Source organism: Columba livia, chromosome 5, assembly GCF_036013475.1.
Source record: "Columba livia isolate bColLiv1 breed racing homer chromosome 5, bColLiv1.pat.W.v2, whole genome shotgun sequence".
Classification (NCBI taxonomy): Eukaryota; Metazoa; Chordata; class Aves; order Columbiformes; family Columbidae; genus Columba; species Columba livia.
The window spans coordinates 33,532,368-33,552,019 of NC_088606.1; the positions used below are offsets into that span (position 1 = coordinate 33,532,368).

The window sequence follows — 19,652 nt, forward strand, 5'->3', positions numbered from 1 at the left end:
AAGAAGGGCAAGGGGGGAAGCTAAGCTTGGAACTTCTATTGTTATAACCTCAAATACATAGAAGAGAGGAAGGAAACCAACTGACAGTTGCTTTTTAATATGAAAGATGATATATAGAAGAAAACATTCTAATGCTATGTTAAAGGCATAAACTACTCTGAGAAACTGTTTTTTTATTTTTAAACATCAATATTTTCTACCTGTAGCAGTCTAACAATAAGTTAAGAAGTTCTTAACAAGTTGTTTAAAGGACTGTTACAAGAAAGCAGCAAGAAAGTAACGTTTGGGTAGATCAAGGCTGCTGAGTCAGTTATCTAAAACAGAAGCCTGATGTAAATGAAGTCTTTCTTCTGAAGTGTGAGATCTAGCTTTTACTAATTTTTAAGGTGAAACACACAAGTAAAAAAAATCTACGGTTTCACCTGAATTTAATGGTAACATTCCTGCCCACCATGTAACTAACATTCTCCCTTTTCTTTTGGACGCAATAATCTCATTTTGTTCATTCAAGTCACACCACACTCCCATGAAACAGGACAGACAACTCAAAATCAGCATGGAGAAGGCATAACAGTATAGAGCATTATATGGTTTTGTGTGTTCTGAAGCAACATCCTTCTCAAATGATCTAAAATAAAATGAATCATGCTATAGCAAACAGCTGTTTGATGGAAGATTGGAACAGAAGACCAACACATGGATCCTCCACTGGACATCTGGCCATGCACGGATGTATCCTGCTCATTACACCCACAGTTTGAAGTAGGACCTGTATGTCCAAGAGTACTACAGTGGCAAGCAAAACAGGCCCAAGTGAACTGTTCTAGGGTTTGCCTCTGTTGGAGAGTGCTCTTTGCATAGTTTACAAATTATGCACTACACAAGTTCCCAGTCTCTTCAGAATACCTGAACCTTACAAGGACGTTCTCAAAGGAAGCACGCAGAATGTTTATATGTGAATAAATAAGGAAAAAAACAAACCAAACCACAGACACCCGCCCCCCCTATTAATAACACAAGCAACTCCCCTGAGCTCATGTAGGGCAGTCATAGAAAATAACACGAAAAACTCAAATCTATATTCTCTAGCTATATGAAGAAAAACTTAGAGATAAGATTTTTTTTGCTGCACAGGCACAAGAAGATTGAATCAATTCTGCTCTCAAATGTACAAACTGTGTTCCCATCAACTGCCACTGAAGTCAGAATTTGACCTATTGCATACTTTACATTCACATCAATGAAGCTGGTAAAAATGCAGAAAATTGCTTTAGAAAGATGTAAAATTCTTTACTAGTTCTAAAATAAAAGGACATCTTATTTCTTTTAAACAAACCAGATTGATAACCATTTGGAAGAGCTTAAAAGAGGGTTAATTGCCATACAGTAAACCTGAATTCTGACAGTGTGGACTTCTAGCTAAAATGACATTCTCTTTGGTGGTCTAAGACTGCAGGATTAGTTTACAAGAAAGCAGAGAGAGGTTTGAAACCAAACCCTGAATGTCACTGATAAATTTTCAGATTAGAAAGGCCTGACTATATAAAACATATTCCTGTCCAAAGTCAGATTCAGAAAACAAAATGACAAATAAAAGGGCAAATCTGCAGTTGAGCCTGAGTTATAGACTAATAGAATGAACGAAAGATCTTAAAAAAAAACCCAACCAACCAACCAACCAAGCAAAAACACAACACAACAACAACAGTAAAGCCCTTCTTTCATAAAACCTTGCTAATAGACAGAACTTTATGCCAAACTATCTTCAAAGCTGGGAATGTGAACTGCTAATAAGATCTAACTCAGGGAAATAATTAAGATAACCTATTCATTGCTAAATGAAAGTGTTTCATCTATCAATGCAGATATACACTACGGAAGATTTTATGGAAACGGATAAGGTAGGATGAATTTCATTATTCTGAGAAAGAAAAAAAAATAAAGAAGAAACTGGACACATTAACAGTGATTAGCTATTAACTACGTATAACTCAAGTCAATAAAGTAAGTTTGTGAACTTCAGGGAAGTTCAGATATTGTATCTTAAAACTGAAAGGAAACAGTAAAAATCTACAAGTAATTCAAATCTAAGGAACTTTTTACACTAATATGATAGTCTTTGTTATGTGTTTTTTTTTTTACTGGAATAAGAGTACTGCAGTCATTTTTCACTTTTTAAATCCTTGCACATGAAAATGACAGAAAACTAAAAATTGTAAGCCATCTTAAATGCTAGCACAGATCAGCCTACCCCACTGCCCTGAAATTAAAGATATCTATATGCATTAAGCATTTTGGTAACCTCTAAAGCAAAATTTAATTTTGTAATACTTTAAACTTAGGAAAACTACCATTTTACAACAAATGGATAAAATATTGCTGACAAAAAATAAGACTATTAAAACAAAGCATGAATTAAGTCTAATCTAGAAAGATATGTCTATATTTGTAGGCCCCCAAAAAAATGTTATGAACGAGGAACTTCTTCGTACTCAAATATACTTTTACATGGTGACAGATGTTCTGTACAAAATGTATTAAGTATCTGACTACACAAAATGGATCTTGAGTGTAAAAGTTACACCCCTTGGATTTTACATGTTCTATGGACTCAGTAATTTTCCTTCCAAAACAGCTTTCTTTACAATCTGATAGCAAAGAAATATGGAAAAAAAAAAAAATAAAAATCCTGATATAAAACCTGTCACCTTCCCTTTTTACTTTTCACAATAAATTTATTGATATAAAACACTGGAAGACCAAAATAGTTCTTGGGCAAGAGGTGGCTGCACAGCATACATGCTTGTTTTAAGCAACTGAATTATGCACACAGAGAAATGGGAGTCCATGAACACCAAGTAATGTAATCAAGTCAAAATTCTTGTTGTCTCAATGAAGCACTTGGGAGCACTGTTTGAGCACCAGGACCTCAGTGTGCTGGGTACTGTATAAACAAAGCAGAAGGACAATCCCTCTCCCTTTTTTTTTTTTTTTACTGGCAGAAGCCCAATGTAGTTCCATTGATTTCAGATGTATTAGCAAGGAAGGGCCTGATCCAAAGCTCACTGAAGTCAACCAAAGTCTTTCTGTTGATTTAACAGGCTTTGGATTAGTCCCTAAATAAGAACAGATTTTGGCTCAGCTAAAGGATTTCACTTAAGCCCTCTGCTTGTTCAAGCATCTAGTAGGAGCTAAGAGAACACTGCAGTCCTACTGAGTAGGAGGCTGTGTTCATCCTGAACTATCCCCTTTAACAGATGTACGAGGTCAGGAGCCCCACAACACAGACAACCGTCAGTAAGCGGTAAATCTGAGGTGGGAGGAATTAGGAAGGAAGCTCCAAGCTGAAAAATTCTGATTTGTGCTATTTAAGCAATGCTCCATCCTCTTTAGGCAGCAGTGTAAAATTAGACAGGGACTTCATGTGAATTTCTGAATTTTACGCTCAGAAATTATTAAAAATCTTAACACCAAGCCCTGCAATAAAACTATATGCAGGTATTTGCCATATTCACTTCTGCTGGACCCCATGCAAACAGGGGCTGCCTGAAATCTAGGTTTGACCAACTTATAGCTGCATCTGGAGAGGCCCAAGGAAAGTTTAAACAAATGTAATTGCTTAAATGAGTGTAGCCACAATAAGCTGGTGAGCATAAAGCAAGGTTGTAAGGAACAGAGCACTCTTGACTTATTTAAGAATTAAATGCCAGGGTTGTCAGAAAATTTCATGGTACAAATCACATCTTAATCGAGATTTTGCCGATTCCCCCCTCTCACTTTCATGGCTGCTCCACCAATCCTTGTCAGTTACAGTAAATGCTCTGTTTACACAAGAAAGTAGAAGCCCCCCATCCCAGTCTGTGCATGAGGAATGTATAGCACCAAGGGTGTATGAAAGTAACCATCCATGAAATAATTTGAGCTCTTTCCACAAGTTAGGCAGCCGGCAGTTCAGGACAGCACTCGGTGCAAGTTTGAGCATCTGGAGTTAGCAACAGGCTTCAGCCCCAGAGCAGCTGGGCAGTCAGTGGAGCGGAGGAAACCACTTTGTCTTGCTCTGCCCTGTGCCCACTACCCTGACTGTAGGTAGAAATAGGGGCACTGGCACCATCCTGCCAACTCTGCCACCAGATGACTTCCCTGTCTTCGCTCTTTATGTTGGGGTAAAGACAGCTTTAAAAATAACCTAAACACAGCCAGACTTGGAGGCTGTCACTTATAAGCCACCCAGATGTAACAGTAGAAAATGAAGAATCATTTACTTCCTCCAACTTCACATACACCTGCACATGAGGCGAATTACTATATTCAATGCAATCGAAAAGTGAATTCCTTAATTCTGAGTTTACTGCATGAGTTTATTCTTTCCAACAGATTTGAAAGAGTGTTGGTATTTCAAAAAAAAAAAAAAAAGAACCAAACTGAAAGCACAAATTTATTTTTCTCTGAAGCTCACTTTAACATTTAAAAACCAACAAGGAAAAATATGTTTCAAAATTTTCCTGTGCAAATAAAGCAAGCTGGTGTTTATTATTATTTGTCCTCTAAAATGTAAGACATGATGAAATTTCATTCGGAAACATTAGGAAGTATTAGACTTTTACAGCTATCCTATGTGTCTTAATGGCAGCAGTTTATATGGGAATTGTAAAACAAACAAAAAACCACACAAAACCAAACCCAAACAAACCTACAAACAAAAAAACCCTGGTTTTGTGTGGTTTTGTTTGCTTGAGGTTTTTGGTGTTTGTTTTTTTTTTTTGTTTGTGGGGTTTTTTTGGTTGGTGTTGGTTTTGATGGTGTTTGTTTTTTCTTTGTTGTTAAGATAGGATAATTATGCTTTGCTTTCATTTATTTTGATGTCTTTGACCCAAACTTTGCATATCCGAAAGCAGCAGCGCCTGTTATTGCTACTGACTCCGTGCAAGAAGGATTAGGATCTTATGTGGATAGTGTCTTCCTCCACTTTCCTCTGAGAAGGAAGAGCTGCTTTTAACCGATCCCCACCCCCTTCCTCCAAACTTTCTCTGGACAGTTCACCACTAACTCAAAAGACAGATCTTCCACAAATACCGTAGCTATGATCAAGACAACTAGTTGGCGCATTTTAAAATGTTATTCTAAGTTCTGTGCAAACTCAAGTTACTAAATCTAGATTGTTTATTAAGAGTAAAAGCAATAATGAACAACAGTAAAAGTTACACAAAACACTATAAATTCTCCCTCCTGAAAAACAGATGTCCTTTATTTCATAGTTAACTAAAACCTCTAAATGTGAAGCAGACTATTAATTATATTGCTGTCAGTCCTGATACTCTAAGCCTTCCTCGTCTGCCACCACTGTCTGTGTACATGCTGAAAACTCTTAGGCAACAGAGCAGGGGTCATGCTAGATCTTCTCACACTAAAATGAGAAAAATTGATGTCTGTGTTTAACAGTCAGAACTACTGATGTGCAAGGTGACTAAGCAAGGTGTTCTACAGCTCTAGAGTACTAAGGAAATCCTAGGAAAAAAAAAAAAAAAAGCATTGCACAATCTTGTTCTAAGCAAACATTACCCTTGGATCCCCAAGACCTAAATATGAACACAGAATCAAGTTTTCCTTGGTCTACATTTACTATGCTTGTTCAGGGGGAGAGAAAAAACACAAAACTAACAAAAACACTGAACAAGGAATACACCTATATAGCGATACACCAATTCTTCAATGTTGGAAACCATCACTTCAGACTCCTCACTTTTATGCAAATGTAATTAAAGAACTGGTGATGTGATCCATGTCATCTTTTACCACTCAGTTCATAAGTTTTATTAATTAAAACCAATATGAAGTTAAAGATCAAGGCTATTTCATTCACTCCTTTTCACCTTTGTTGAAAAAAGAGGAAGTGTTAAAAAAGCAGTTCAGTTTACAAATGCAACATATCCAGTGCTTCTTTTATGAAATTCGAGGAGGCCAATGCAAGAGTGCACTTGAATTTTCTATACAGTCCTGCATTCCTGTAATATCAGCATAGTCCACTGACAGAGGACCATTTCATAACATTCATGCAACATCTAAGTACTCTTGTGCCCACTGTACAAATGGGGAAAAACACACATCAGAGAGGTCACGTAACAAGGTCCTATTGGATTCAGTTCTGCATTTCATTGCTCCTGGATAGACAGCCGTATCCTTACCTCATGGCAACAAACTCAGGAGCTGCAGGCAGGCCACCAGAATAACAGATGTCTTCCCAGTGACCATACTTGTTATTTGGATCATGCCTGCAGCTAACGGGTTAGTTAAGGTGGCCATCACCATTTCCTGGTATCATCCTACCCTTATGACTATTCTGCTTTCTTGTAGTTCCTGTAACACCAGAAAGCTGCAACTCTAAGTTTCTACAATTGTTTTCACATGTATGTTTTTATTGCTGTAAATGCTTTGCAATATTAATTTACATCATCTACCACATGAAGACTTATGCAAGGCAGTAGAAAGCCCTGGTTAAAATGATATCCTAAATCTATAGGCACTCATCTGATTTTTAAAATTCTCAGCTTATCAAGACTTACATGTAGATGGCTTGATTTTTTTAGTGAATGAAAATCCTGCCTGAGTGATACAATAGTTAAGCAAAGAAAGGAGAAGTTAGAAAAAAGGAGGAATTACTTGCTTCAGCCTATAGAAAGCTCCCTGCAACCTCAGCTTCAACTTTAACCTCTAGTACTAGTTAACAAGTTTGAGAAAGAATATATTTAAACACCAGACCTGGGTTTATTAGTACCCTGTGACCTGTTACTTAAATGAGAAGTAATTTTATAAATTAAAAGCCATTGCTTTTCAGTAATTCAAAACCAGATTGGTTTGAAAATTCAAAACTACAAACAAATGTGTCAAATCATGTTAAGAGCCATCTAAAGACAGCTGTCAAATTTCCTTCACCTGTCCTACTTCTGCAGATATAAAAGCTGCTCAGAAGCTGGAGCAATCATGGAGAGGTTAGTGCTCCTCTTTGCAGGCGAAGTGAAGACAATAAGACAAAAGGCTCATGTATTACTATGCCTAGTGCCATAATGCAGTGTTTGATGCTATAGAGGGCCTTCAACAAGTCCTGTACAGCCAAAAATCAATTGAAAATCAGCATGATAACAGAGCATGAGTTGCCCTGTAATAGCCTGAAGCCCCCCAAGGCTATGTGGGTCCCTTTCATCTGCCAGGCTGCACTGGCGCTGGGGGAGCCTAGGCTCCCCTCCCCAAGCTCTCTGGACATGTCTGTGCCTTTTACCTACCGCCTTTACCTTGCACAGTAAGGAGAGCTGACAGCCTCAGTGGATCTTTTAAGCTTTCAAAAGTGGAATCTGATTTTTCTTGGCATAGGTTTAGAGGCTTTACATTTTCTCTTTAAAAAAAAAAAAAAAAAAAAAAAAAATTCTGCTCTAAGTAAACCTACTGATTTTGGACTGTAAACACCCTCAGCAGGAAGAAGAGCCCCCTGATCCTATGGCTGAATACACAGAGGTGATTCCTCTGTCGTGTTTAACAGTACAACTCAAGAAGTAAAAAGAGAAAGAAACACTTAAATTCCATGCAAATCGTTGTGAATGCAACAAAGTGGGCCTACAAATATTTCACTCATATGGTAAGTTTAATTTCAATATTTCTTTAATTACTTTCCAACAATGTCTGGTTTCTGTTGAATTTACCCTACTACTTAGCATTTGGTGCAACCCCAAAAAGATAAGATACATACGTCCCCTATTCACAGTCCTGGCATTTTTACCTTAACTCAGGCATTGAAGTGATTGGTTTGAAAAATTACCTTGCTGATTAGCTGGGCTTTCTGGTAAATATATAGCGTTAATCCTTAAACTCTGCATATGACATAAGGTATACAAATGTTCTGTCTGACTCAACAGCAACATATCATGGCTTAAGGAGGACATGTATGCTGATCTCTGTGAGCGCAGAAAGAGCTAATTGGGAGTTAGATTCAGTGTGATTATCAGCTTGTTTATGATAAGGGAGTACTCTTCTGAATAGCACTGTAAATTCATCCCTGATTGTGGTGTTAAACCACAGCTCATTTCCCCCTCTCTCTCTCTTTTTTTTTTTTTGTTTTGTTTTGTTTTTTGTTTTGTTAGAAGGGGATTTAAACTATTTTTGGCAGATGACAGTGTCATGCTTTGATTTTCTTCTGTCTTAAAAAATAAATCAGCCACGTGAGTCGGATGTCAAATTCCACTTTCTAATAGGAGAAAGGCACATTTTAAGTGTTTACTATAAGAACACATTTGGGTAATTTTTCCCCATGTCATTATGAACATTAGACTGACCCAATTAATACGAAATGTTTCTATGCTGCTGGAACAGACCGTGTTACAGAAAGAGCCATTTGCACAACCTGTTCATGATTATGGGCCATAAGGACACAAAGATGGCATAGACATTTGCGGACCATCTGAATTCTTACAGGGGAAGGGGAAAGAGGAAAAAAAAAAAAAAAAAATTATGTTAGCTGACTGTTGTGGGTCATGTTTTTTAATCCAGAGTATTGGACATGTAACACAGCAACAAGAGCTGATCATTTTGTTTAATCACCTTTTGGATCTTTGCCAGATGGTCTCTATTGAGAGCGCTGCAAACAGAGAGAGATGAACTGCGTCTAACATGCCACTAGAGCTTTCCCGTAAATGTCTGAGAACTGAATCCAACAAGAATTTAGTCTCAGAGCAGAAAGGGATACATTTAAAAACTATGTGCATTAACTATACTTTTCCCCATAGAATCCTCACTTGGCATGAATAATTTACCCTCTCTTATGCTAATGGGATCATGAAAGTATCCCTGTGTCTTTAGTGCAGCTATTCTCAGCTTTCAGTAATTACCCCACCCAGTGAAAATAACATGGCTTCTGCAGCCGCGCGGCCTACCAGTACCTGGCAATTAGAAAGATCATGGCTGACAGAGGAGAGGGCCAAGGATGGACACACAAGCTCCAGCAGCCTCAGGAGCAGTTGGAAAAAATTAAAAGCCTTCCACTGTGAACATTTCTTTGGCTGCTTAGGATCAACACGGAGTGAGCAGCTCCTGCAAGGACATTTTTAATTTTAGTTTTTAACAACGGTATAGAGGATTCTAATGCACTGTCCAGGCACCCAAATAATAAGAAAAAGCAACATTCCTTGGTCATCAACAGTTAAAAGAAAGTTTGTGGGTTTTTTAAATTAGTGCCATCTTGTTAAACAAGAGGGAGAGAATTTAAAAGTCAATTAATGAGCGCCCTTCAGTATCTGACAATTTTATCAGCTACACAGGGGAAAATTCTGTAGTATATCATTAACAAAAAGTTTTTAAAAACCCATTACAAAGAACCAGGCTTTGACCTCTGTCCACAGCCCTCCATGCTAGGTAGTTCACTATGTAAAAATTATCAGGCTAAAACATCTGGGAAAGAAAGCTATGAAACAGCAGGGAACATGGCTGGTTTATTGTTTATCTTTTGTTTATGAGGCAGTATTCAAGTTTAATTACTACTCTAAATTAAACTCTAACAGGCATCAGGAGACATCCCCTTTACACGACTAAGCTAAAAAAAAAAAAAAAATATCCAGAGATTCCAATAGTAGATTTTTCAAATAAGTCGGCATATATATGAAGATATTAGTCAGTCTGTAACACAGGAAGACGTTTAAACACTTGCTACTGTGTTGCATTATGAAGTCATTAATATTGTAACAAACATACAATTATAATTTAGCAAATGGGATGTTATCTAACATTTGGAGGCAAATCAGGTTAAGCTGAGTAGGATCAGAGATGGAAAAAATGGCCTAAGGGGGAATCCTACCTTTTTCCTTTTGAAATACAAATATATAAATATATACAGGGCACATATACACATATTTAAAAACACCCAGGAACATGAAGTCAGAGGCAAACCTCCCAACAGTAACAATCTCTCAAGTAAAATTGTTTAGATATTTTCTCTGATCATTCACCTGCAAAAGGGAGGAAAGAGTTCACTGTGTTTACCATAACAGTAAGTGACCAGTTTTAGATGAACTTAGCTGTAGGAAAAAAATAAAAGTTGAAAGCAACTAGCAAAAGATCATTCCAGATGGCATCTGTCATATTGTATTTAGAGTTATTTTAAAGAGATTACTGCCACTATGAAAACATTCCATTGACAGAGTTTTCTTAGCCTGCATTTGAAACCCCAGCACAACATACTTCAAATACAGAAGTAAATGTTTGCCAATGCATATATAGAATTTTATCTATATTTAAAAATAAAAATCTGCATGGAGTAAAAGCTACGAGTGAGGTGAGAATCTTAAATACAAGCATAATATTTTAAATGCTGTACCCCCTTCTAAACTTTAATTTAAGAAAAGGTGAGGAGTCCACAGATGCCACCAGCCTGATTATTAGCAAACTGTATAGTGAACCTTTGCTTCACTATGAAATTTTAATGCTACGTATTGAATAGTGGGTAGGGACATAAATATTCCCTGACTCCAGCAATCAAACAAAAACTGCAAAAATATGTATTTGTTCATGCAGTAGACAGAAAGAAAAGAAAGGATGGGGGGATACTAAAATGTGACTATATTTAGCTAAGCTGGTTCTGGCATCATTATGGTTAATGTGCATGTGGTGTGCAGTGTGAGCTCAGCAGTTACTGGGCCAACTGTCTCAGTATTTCTGGGAATTCTGCCTATTCACAGTGCAGGGATTGTTCAATTGCTGCAAAATGTACAAAATGAATTTTACAAAAATGAATTGTAAGGAAGGCCCCATTACAACGATTTTACAGCAAAGATGTCAACATCAATTTTTCTTTCATGCATAGCTAATGATTAAAACAGCATATTCCATTTGCCTAAGACAATTTATTTCATATTGGCACATCAAAATATTGAAATACAAAGTTATCTTTACTCTACCCTTATTATTCATTGCTGCTGAACCCACACCATTGTTCAAACCATGAAAAAATAAAGCAAACTTGGCAAGAGACACTTAAAACAAAGGCTCATCAATATTCTCCAATTTGTCAACATCTCAATTACAGCAATGGAAAAAATGTAAATTTCTTGTGCTTTGAACACTAAGGGGTCTATTCTTCTGTCAGTGCACATGCGTAACTCCCATCACCATTAATGGAAATTACTCATACATATCAACACAAGGACGGGCCCCTCAAACTTGAAAGGAAAAGATGAATTAATAAGGGCTACTCTCTTCCTGTATCTTCTTAGCTGAAAAAAGTCATTGTTCTTTAAGAGTTTTTCATACTTCATACAGTTCACCTTTATGAGAGCTGTGGCTTCTGAAATAATGCATCTCCAGTGAAGCATTATTTATTAGCAAGTTTGATTTTTCACAGTCTACATGTTTAAGCCTTTTTATTAGGAATTTCCTTTCTCACAAAAGACGACTCTCTTCCAATAAAACCATACCCTATAGCTTTATAGGTAAAAATACAAAGGAATAAAAATATGTTCTGAATCCTTATGATGAATATGCATCCTAGCCTCAGAAGGCTTACCTATACATACAGCACTAGGAAAAAGAGGTTTTAGCGTTATCTTTTGGATATTAAACTGCCAAAGACTTTGCATGAATGTATTATTATTAGCATTAGTATTATCATCAACATATCCCCCTCCTTTTTCTGAGTTTAGTTCAAACCTTTATGCAGTTTCAGCATGGTTTTGATAATAAGACAGGACTTTGGGCATTATCAACTAGATTTGTAAACAAATCTGATTTGTATACCACCATTATTACAAGTTGGTATATAATGAATAAGAAATAGACTACTTAATTTTTCCAACATGCATAATCCCAGAGATGTAACCTGGCATGAATATGTAATCTCAGCTAAGATCTTAGTTGACTTTGTCTCAAACCAGATGATGAGCGTTTGCCACAAAGTTATTACGGACAAATTTGTGGAAATAACATCAAGTTGTCACAGGAGTGTTTTGAAACTACTTTAAGATATTGCCCTAGATGATAGCCTCAGATGTTATTTATAAAGGAGCAGATCTTCATTCAGCAGAAGTAGTTCCATTGGAGGAAAAACAAACAAAACAAAAAACCACACACACCACAAACACCAAACCTAAAAAGAAAAAAAAAAAAAACCAAAACAACAACAACAACAAAAAAACCCACACACCACACAGAGGAACTATTCACATGGGTGAGGCAAAGTGGTGCGCTACCCATTTATTATTTTTAGTGTTCTGTAACCTAGAAGAAGTTTCTAATCTCTGGCTTCTCACAGTCAAGTTTACCACCCCAGCCCTAATCCTTAAAAGATGCTGAACTTCCTGAAAGGTCCTGAAGAAATACAGCCTCCATCTGACTTGGCCGGAGCAGGCCCTTTGAGTGGCTGCACTAAGAATATGACAAATCAGGTATACAATCCTGGTATCGTAAATATGAAACTGAAACTATTCCCTGGTGCTTTCCTGTAGACCACATGTTTTTAAACCTTAAAAAGATTTATTTCCCACTTTTCATGCATAATCTGCCATATTCATTATTTGAAATATCCCATAAAGAGATTAAATAGAAATTAAAGTCTGGAAGCATCATATCCATCATTGTGGTACAAACAGAAGCTGAATTCTAGAAGTCATTTAGCCTTGTATGTGAAGGCAGTGGCCTTTTTCACTTTGTTTCATGAAAAATAAGGAAAACACAATGCCCCAGAAGACTTTCAGATGTGCTTTTTCCCCTTCAAATAAAAGGGTGGATGATAAAGCTACATACACCTTTTAATCTTCTGCTTAGGGTTTTTACACATATATTCCTTGGCAAAAACCCCAGGGTCTTCCCTCTCCCCTCCCCGTCTCTCAGCCCCTTTCCTGCCATCTCCCTTGCTATAACTCAGCTAACCCAACAGAACCAGTCAGTTTTAAATTTCAGTTGGGACCTCAGTGACCTGTTAACGAATCTACAGAGAGGAGAAAAACTCACAGTGTTGAGTTATGCCTGGTGTTGCTAGCTGACTTGGAGTCAGAAATGCTTGAAGCGTTAACGTAATTGCAAGAATGTGAAAAATGAAGCGTTGGGCTCCTGAGCAAAGCGAAAGGTCAAAGCAAGCCCTACACAAAACAAGTCTCTGGAAGATGGCCTCATTAGACCATTAAATCAGCTGCTTCTTTTTCTCCTTTGTAAGATGTTTAGAGTGTTTTATTTTTATTATTGGATATATTTAACTCTCTATCTTTCCAGGGCAGGGGGGAAGTTGATCAGACCTACTATATAATTACTGCTCTCTGAAATAGTATTACATGGCATTGATCTGCATTTGTGGATCTGAACTGGGATAAAGTCAATAAATGCTTGGTAGATCACAGGTCACTAGTAGTTTAGTTTGCTAGATGATCAATATGTTGTATAGCTTAGTTTTCTGTTGAACAAGTGAGGTGACATGTTAAGAACAACATAGACACTCACCACTAATAAAATTAGGATAATCTTTCAACATTTACTGCCTGAAGGCCCTTTCCTTAACTCTTTCAATGCCAGCATGTTTCTAATAACACCAAACATTTACTAGATTAACCCTTTTGATGCCAAAGGGCAGTCACAGACTGTTGTGGAGAGACTGCCCTCCATAAACAAAGTACCTACACCTTTCTTGTTTGGTTCTGACTTTAAGAATAATGGATATATTTTGTATAATAAACAGAGCCACCTCATGCAGAGAAAGTCTGCAAAAATAATGTCATCACTCACCCAACTCCTTCCCATCTACCCTCCTGCCCCAGCCAAAAAAAAAAAAAAAAAAAAAAAAATCACAAGCTGCGCATCATAGACTCAAGGCAAAAGCAAAGACCCCTGGAAGGAGTATTCCCAAGACCCAGAAATCCAGAAGAGACCGACTTCAGTTTGAATCAATCTCTGCTGCTACTATGTACTAATGAAGGAGACACAAGTTGCTATTATAACCCAAAACTCTCCAATGAGCTCCCATTCCCAAGAAATCCTTTGGGGCAACCGGAATGTTTAAAGCAGAATTTGTGTAAGGTCTTGACAAAACTGCAGGGAAATTAAGTTTACCCAAATAAGTAACTGCACGAGAATATCTCAAGAGGGCATCTACCCATCTTGGCATTGCCTGGGACCAATGCACTGCCAGTTCAGGAGTTATAAAGTAAACCCTGCCCCCCCTCAAGGAAGCATAAGGAAAATTCAATACAGACCTCCCTCTATTTAGTCTTTCCCAGGGTTGAGAGAAGGAGAGCAATCCAAAGCTGTCTCCAATGGGAATTTTGCTCGTGCTGTAGGATCATGCATCTTTCAGCTGCCAGCAGCTGAGTGGAATGCTGATTTGCCACTGGACGGCTGCTTCCCTTTAAAAGGCCCAACTAAGCACAAAGGGAAGCGTATGAGCAATGTTTTACCCTGCTAGACTGGGCAGAACTAGTGACCAATTTGGCCCTTCAGCAGTTGTTCCCCTTCTACAGAAATAAGTGTAACAGAGTTGTTTGAATCGGATATATTACCAGAAACCTCAGTCTCCAATAAAAAGTTGGTGTAGTTATCGTCAACTGCTTTTTCTCATGCTTAGCAATATTTCTCAAGCACCCCAAGTTACGTGACAAAGGGTTGGAGTCTAGTGAAATGTAAGATCCCTGGATGTCGATACAAGGGATCATTTTACTTCAAGCACAGCTCGATGAAGAAACTCTTCTAGTTTCTAAGGGGTTGCTGGGACAGAGTGGAGATACAGGTATGAGGGAATTTCTTACCTAGGTGTGGAATAAACACGCTGTGGCAGATGACTCAGAGGAATCACTTTTATATATGCAAATTATCATCTGCTACACCGAGCATCTTAGCCACAATACACAATGTAAATACTTGATGAACAGTAAAGTCTAGCCAGCCAGCTAACACACAACACTGATTTGCTGCTTAGCAGTCAAGCTCTCCCTTTCCTCAGCTGCTGAAGCTGCGACAGTTCACAGCGGGCCTCGTACAGCTCTAGTCCAACCACCCAGAAAATATCCCGCGTGACTCATGTTGCCATTGGATCACACCCTGTGCCATGGCTGCTTCCTATCAGCAGTAAGGTTTCCAAAGTACAAACAATTCATATAAACAGGAGACAAGTCCAAACCACCCTACCAGAAACAAACTTCACAAGTTCCCAGAATTGCAACGCATACAACACCAGGTCGAGACAGACGAGGGGATCTAGCTCTGTGCCAAGCAGCAGGGCACGTGAGAGACGCGAAATCACATCTCTGCTCCATCTCCTAAGTGCGGCAAATGTCACGGCAGGAAGCGGCCCGCAGAGCGAGGCTGGTCATGGCAGCTCTAGCCCTGAAGGCTGTTCGCCTCTCCAGTTTTGGGATCCTGCATGGCCAGTTGGAACACAGACCTGTGGGTTGGCTCTGTTGGGTGTGTAACCCCCATGTGAGGGAAACACTGTGGCAAAATGCTGCAGATGCACAAGATGGGGGAAACGCATAATAAAATCTTATAAAGGTAATGTCTCACTAGCTGAAGCTTATCATGTTTACGAAGAAAAACAAGAATGGAGCCCACTTTAAACTTTGTTCTTTAAAAAAAAAATCAAAATCAATTCTGAATCAAGATCCAAGAGTGACAGTGGAACATCTTTACCCAAATTTTAACACTGGAGGCTAGACTCTTACACCTTCTGGAGTCACTTACACCTCTCTAATGAGCAAGTGTAAAACATGATCCTATCAGAATGACAGCCTTTGACACTCACTCAGCATGGATGCTGATGACCACACACATGGTGCAATACAGTAGGAAATAAACCAAAAAAACTCTGAAATAATAATCAAACCTCCTGAACCCTGGAGAAGGCTTCACTGTACAGATACAGTAGAGGTTTTGTAGTTCAGGTACATCTCTATTTTCCATTCTGAATTTAGATTTTCAGAAGCCAAAACAAGTCTGTACAAGAAAACATTGCAAGAAACATTTTTCTATCCAATTTGGGTTTTGCTTCTACTTTATATAATTTAGCAGCTTCATAACTTCATATAGGAGTCTCTTCCCCAGCTAAAACTACAAGTTAAATTCTCTGTCTATAACCCAGCTCAAACAACTGCATCACAGCTGGAGAGTATGTCTGTCATTCTGTTTACTTACATCACACAAAAATAAACTGTAGATAACCAAATTTGTAAAGGAATTGGCAGAACTAATCAATTGTTATTACAAAGCTTGTTTGAAGATTAGATATTCTGCTTTGAAATAATAATAAAATGCAGCTAAGTGGGTTAGGAAAAGGAAATACCGTCTCCCTAAGTTACAGCTGATTATACTGCAAGTCTGCCACTCCATGTTTACTCTAAGGCAGATGTACTGATATAATAAAAAAAGCTGGAGTTATTTTAGTCATGCCTACTTTGTGGAGGGAAAAAGTTTGACCTTTTACCTTGCTCGCTGCTGTTGTCTCCGCTCTGGGAAGCGTGGCCCCCACTGGAGGGCCCCGGTGTGCCTGCCGAGTGCGTTGAGGTTGCATCATCGTGGTCTCTCCAAGATGAAGGATTCTGGTGTCAGAGTGCCAAGGAATTTTTTCCACAGTTCCCATTCCAATAGCAAATGAAGAACAGAAAGAAAACCGGGAGAAGAGGGGAGGAGGGGGGGAAAAGTATACACATTAGCATTTGTGAAGTGTGCCAAACACCGATACTGTTTGCACAGTGTAATAATTCTTCAGCAAAGACAAGCAGAGGATGTACAAAGATACACTTGGTAAAATAAAGGACAGATTTTTTTTCTTTTTTTAAGCTTTCCAAAGAGTTGTCTGGATTTAATTGTTTGAATAGCACTGCAGAAGAATATTTCAAGCAAGGAAAAAAAAAAAAAAAAATCTTTTTATGTTTCTTCATGAGCTCTACAAGGGGACAAGGGCAAGAGCATCTACCTGCACAGTTTATAATACTAGGTGTTCACAGGACAGCAGGACAGTTGTTATGTAAACAGTCTCCCCACAGTTTGTTTTTCCATACTGACAAGGGATGGAAGGGGAGAAGAGGAGGGAAACTGTTTCATGAAGTAGATGCAAACATGCATGGGAGAGGAGCGTGTCTTGTCCTCACACCCTACCCTCTCTCTCACCCATCTGAATGATGGAAAAACTTCAGGCAAATGCAAAGTTGTGATGGAAAAAGTAAGCTTTTTCTGAAAGATGTTATGTACCAGGAAAGATGCTTCCTCACCCCCCACCATCACCTTGATATGACACATTTCAAAAGACTTTCTAGATGTATCACTCTAACAGTTCGCTTACAAGTATTGTCAAGAATAACCGCCAGGTGATTATATAAAATAGCATGTATAGTGATTTTTATGTAATTCTTTCTACATTATTATGCATAAAACATGACACAGAAGACAGACATACAAAGTTTGCAAAACTGGGCTGAGACCTCAGCTACTGTACTTTAGTCACATGATTTATGTGAGCTTTCTAATTTATTGAGTATTGGCTTTCCCAGAGTGAGAGGCTGCTATTTAAAAGGATCAGTGAGGAAAACTTAATGTTATAGTTTAGTGCTACTTTGTTGAGTGTATTCGCCTCCTGTCCTCCTCCCCTTTCCTGATCATTCCCAATACCCTGCTGTTGCTTAAAGGAAAACAGGAATTCTACTGTACAGGAAGAGCTTTATCAGCACCACATGAAGGCAGGCAAGAGATGGAATTTCCTCTGGCAGAAAAAGAGAGCAAGAACACATGAAACAGATCAGCCTAGGGGCTGGACCTGCCGTACTTGTCACCTGTATGTGACAACTTGAATCAAGTGCTTTATAATAATTCAAAGACAAAACAAACAAAAATCCTAAATAAATAAATAAATAAATGCTTCTTAGGTCTGATTGTGTTTTAAATCTGCATTGTGAAATAACACCTGACTGTTAAAGTACAAGGAGACTGTGAAAGCAAGAAACAAGTTTGGATAAATTATTTGAGCAGGACTGATTCTGACCTCATCTAGCCCGACGCGTGGTAGGAATAAGTTCAACAAAATCAACTGATTTACCCATTGTAAAATTCAGTGTAAGTGTGATTGGAATCAGGTCCCAAAATATATATGGAAACGTCTCAAAGTAATCTCCTAGCACTGATTAGTACCACATGCTTTACAGCAACGCAAACTAGAGCTGCCAAATGACGGCTTGCTACAATACCCAGTAACGTAAATCTAATGGGCCTGACCCAGATCACAGCAGAGACAAAGGCCCATAACTTCAAAAGGTTCCCAGTAAAGCCCTAGGTGACCAAAGGGTAAGAAGGATCCTAATCTCCTTCACCTTACGCATGTGCAGCCACGTATGTGGTTCTGTAGCAGGAAGACATCAGTAAAAGCAGAACACAGGCCAGGATCTGAAATTTGTCCGACATTATCAGCACAACAGACAGCACTACAGCACTTACGGCATAAAACCACCACCCTCTCCAGCACCTAGAAGACTGATCTACTTTTCGTCACATAGAACTGCAACGGGAGGGGGGGGAAAACCAACCAAACAACAAAAAAACCCCCACATGTTTCATATTAATTGAAGTTGCTGTATTATTTAGGTCTCAGAAATCACTATTAATACTGTAAACCACCCCCCCTTTCATTTAAAAAAACCCAAAAAGTTTACCAGCATTTTACAGAGTCAGGTGGAAAGAAGCATAAAAAGAAAGATGAGAAGTCTTGAAAGTTCAAGCAGCCCAGATATTATTAAAAAAGAAAAGGTTGAAAATAAGGTTAGCAAAAAGTTCAGATGAAAATAAAATGCAAAAACTGAGCAAGTCTCTTTACAGCCTGGATTAAAACACAGTTGTGCCTATGAGCTTCTCTTTTTATCTCTGAGTTAGGAAGCCACTCAAATAGCTTCAAGCTGAAGGCAAACAGCAGACAGGAGCTCTTCAGCCCTCTGCAGCCTCTTAGCGTCAGCTGTTTGCCGGATGGTAATCAGATAAAGAGCTAGAAGAAATACATGAAAAAGGAAAGAAACAATAGCATAGCATGAGTTCAGCCCTCCAACATCGGGCTGGAACCTTCTTTTAGAAAATGTAATAATTGCAACATGTTCACCTAGGCTAAACTTTCCAGGGAACACAGGGAGTTATGTTAATTTTATGCACTGCAGGCTCTCTTAAGCTGGCTGCTGTTGGAGCTTCTTATCACACCTATGAAAATTACAATAATTAACTGGTAACACCTCGGCTACGTTTTAAGGCAAATGTCATCCAAAACCTATCATACAGTATTTCAAAAGCTAGATCGGCCTTTCCATTTCAAAACCATAATGATTTGGAAAAGATCACTGAAAAAGACTTTCTGCAGCTGAAAACACTTGCTGTCTCTACCAGGCTGAGTTGTTCTTGACCTCAGTTTGTAGATTCTGTTTTAGAAAGACAGACCGTATCGACTGGGAATTCAATGTATTTCTTGTGACAGAGTTTTCTAGAGGAAGCAATTTGACAGAATTTTGTTGAAGGACAGAAATAATAGAATGATATATTTACAAGATGGGACAGTAGAATGTTGGAGGAATTTGAGAGGGAGGGAAATAGTTAGGCTTCGTTATTACAAAAAATGTCAAATAACACTAGGGGTGGAGTTTACAGCCTCATAAAAAGGCAGCATTCTTTTGCTT

General features: G+C 38.3%; 1 protein-coding gene across 12 annotated transcripts in view; it reads right to left on the minus strand.

The window, feature by feature from the left end:
• Positions 1–19,652, minus strand: part of MEIS2 (Meis homeobox 2) — a 173,006-nt gene that overhangs the window by 139,997 nt on the left and 13,357 nt on the right. For all 12 annotated transcript variants that reach the window (XM_065064195.1, XM_065064199.1, XM_065064193.1 and 9 more), the window contains exon 7: positions 16,433–16,547. In XM_065064195.1, the coding sequence (XP_064920267.1) occupies positions 16,433–16,547 (115 nt within the window). The remainder of the gene's footprint in view (positions 1–16,432; positions 16,548–19,652) is intronic.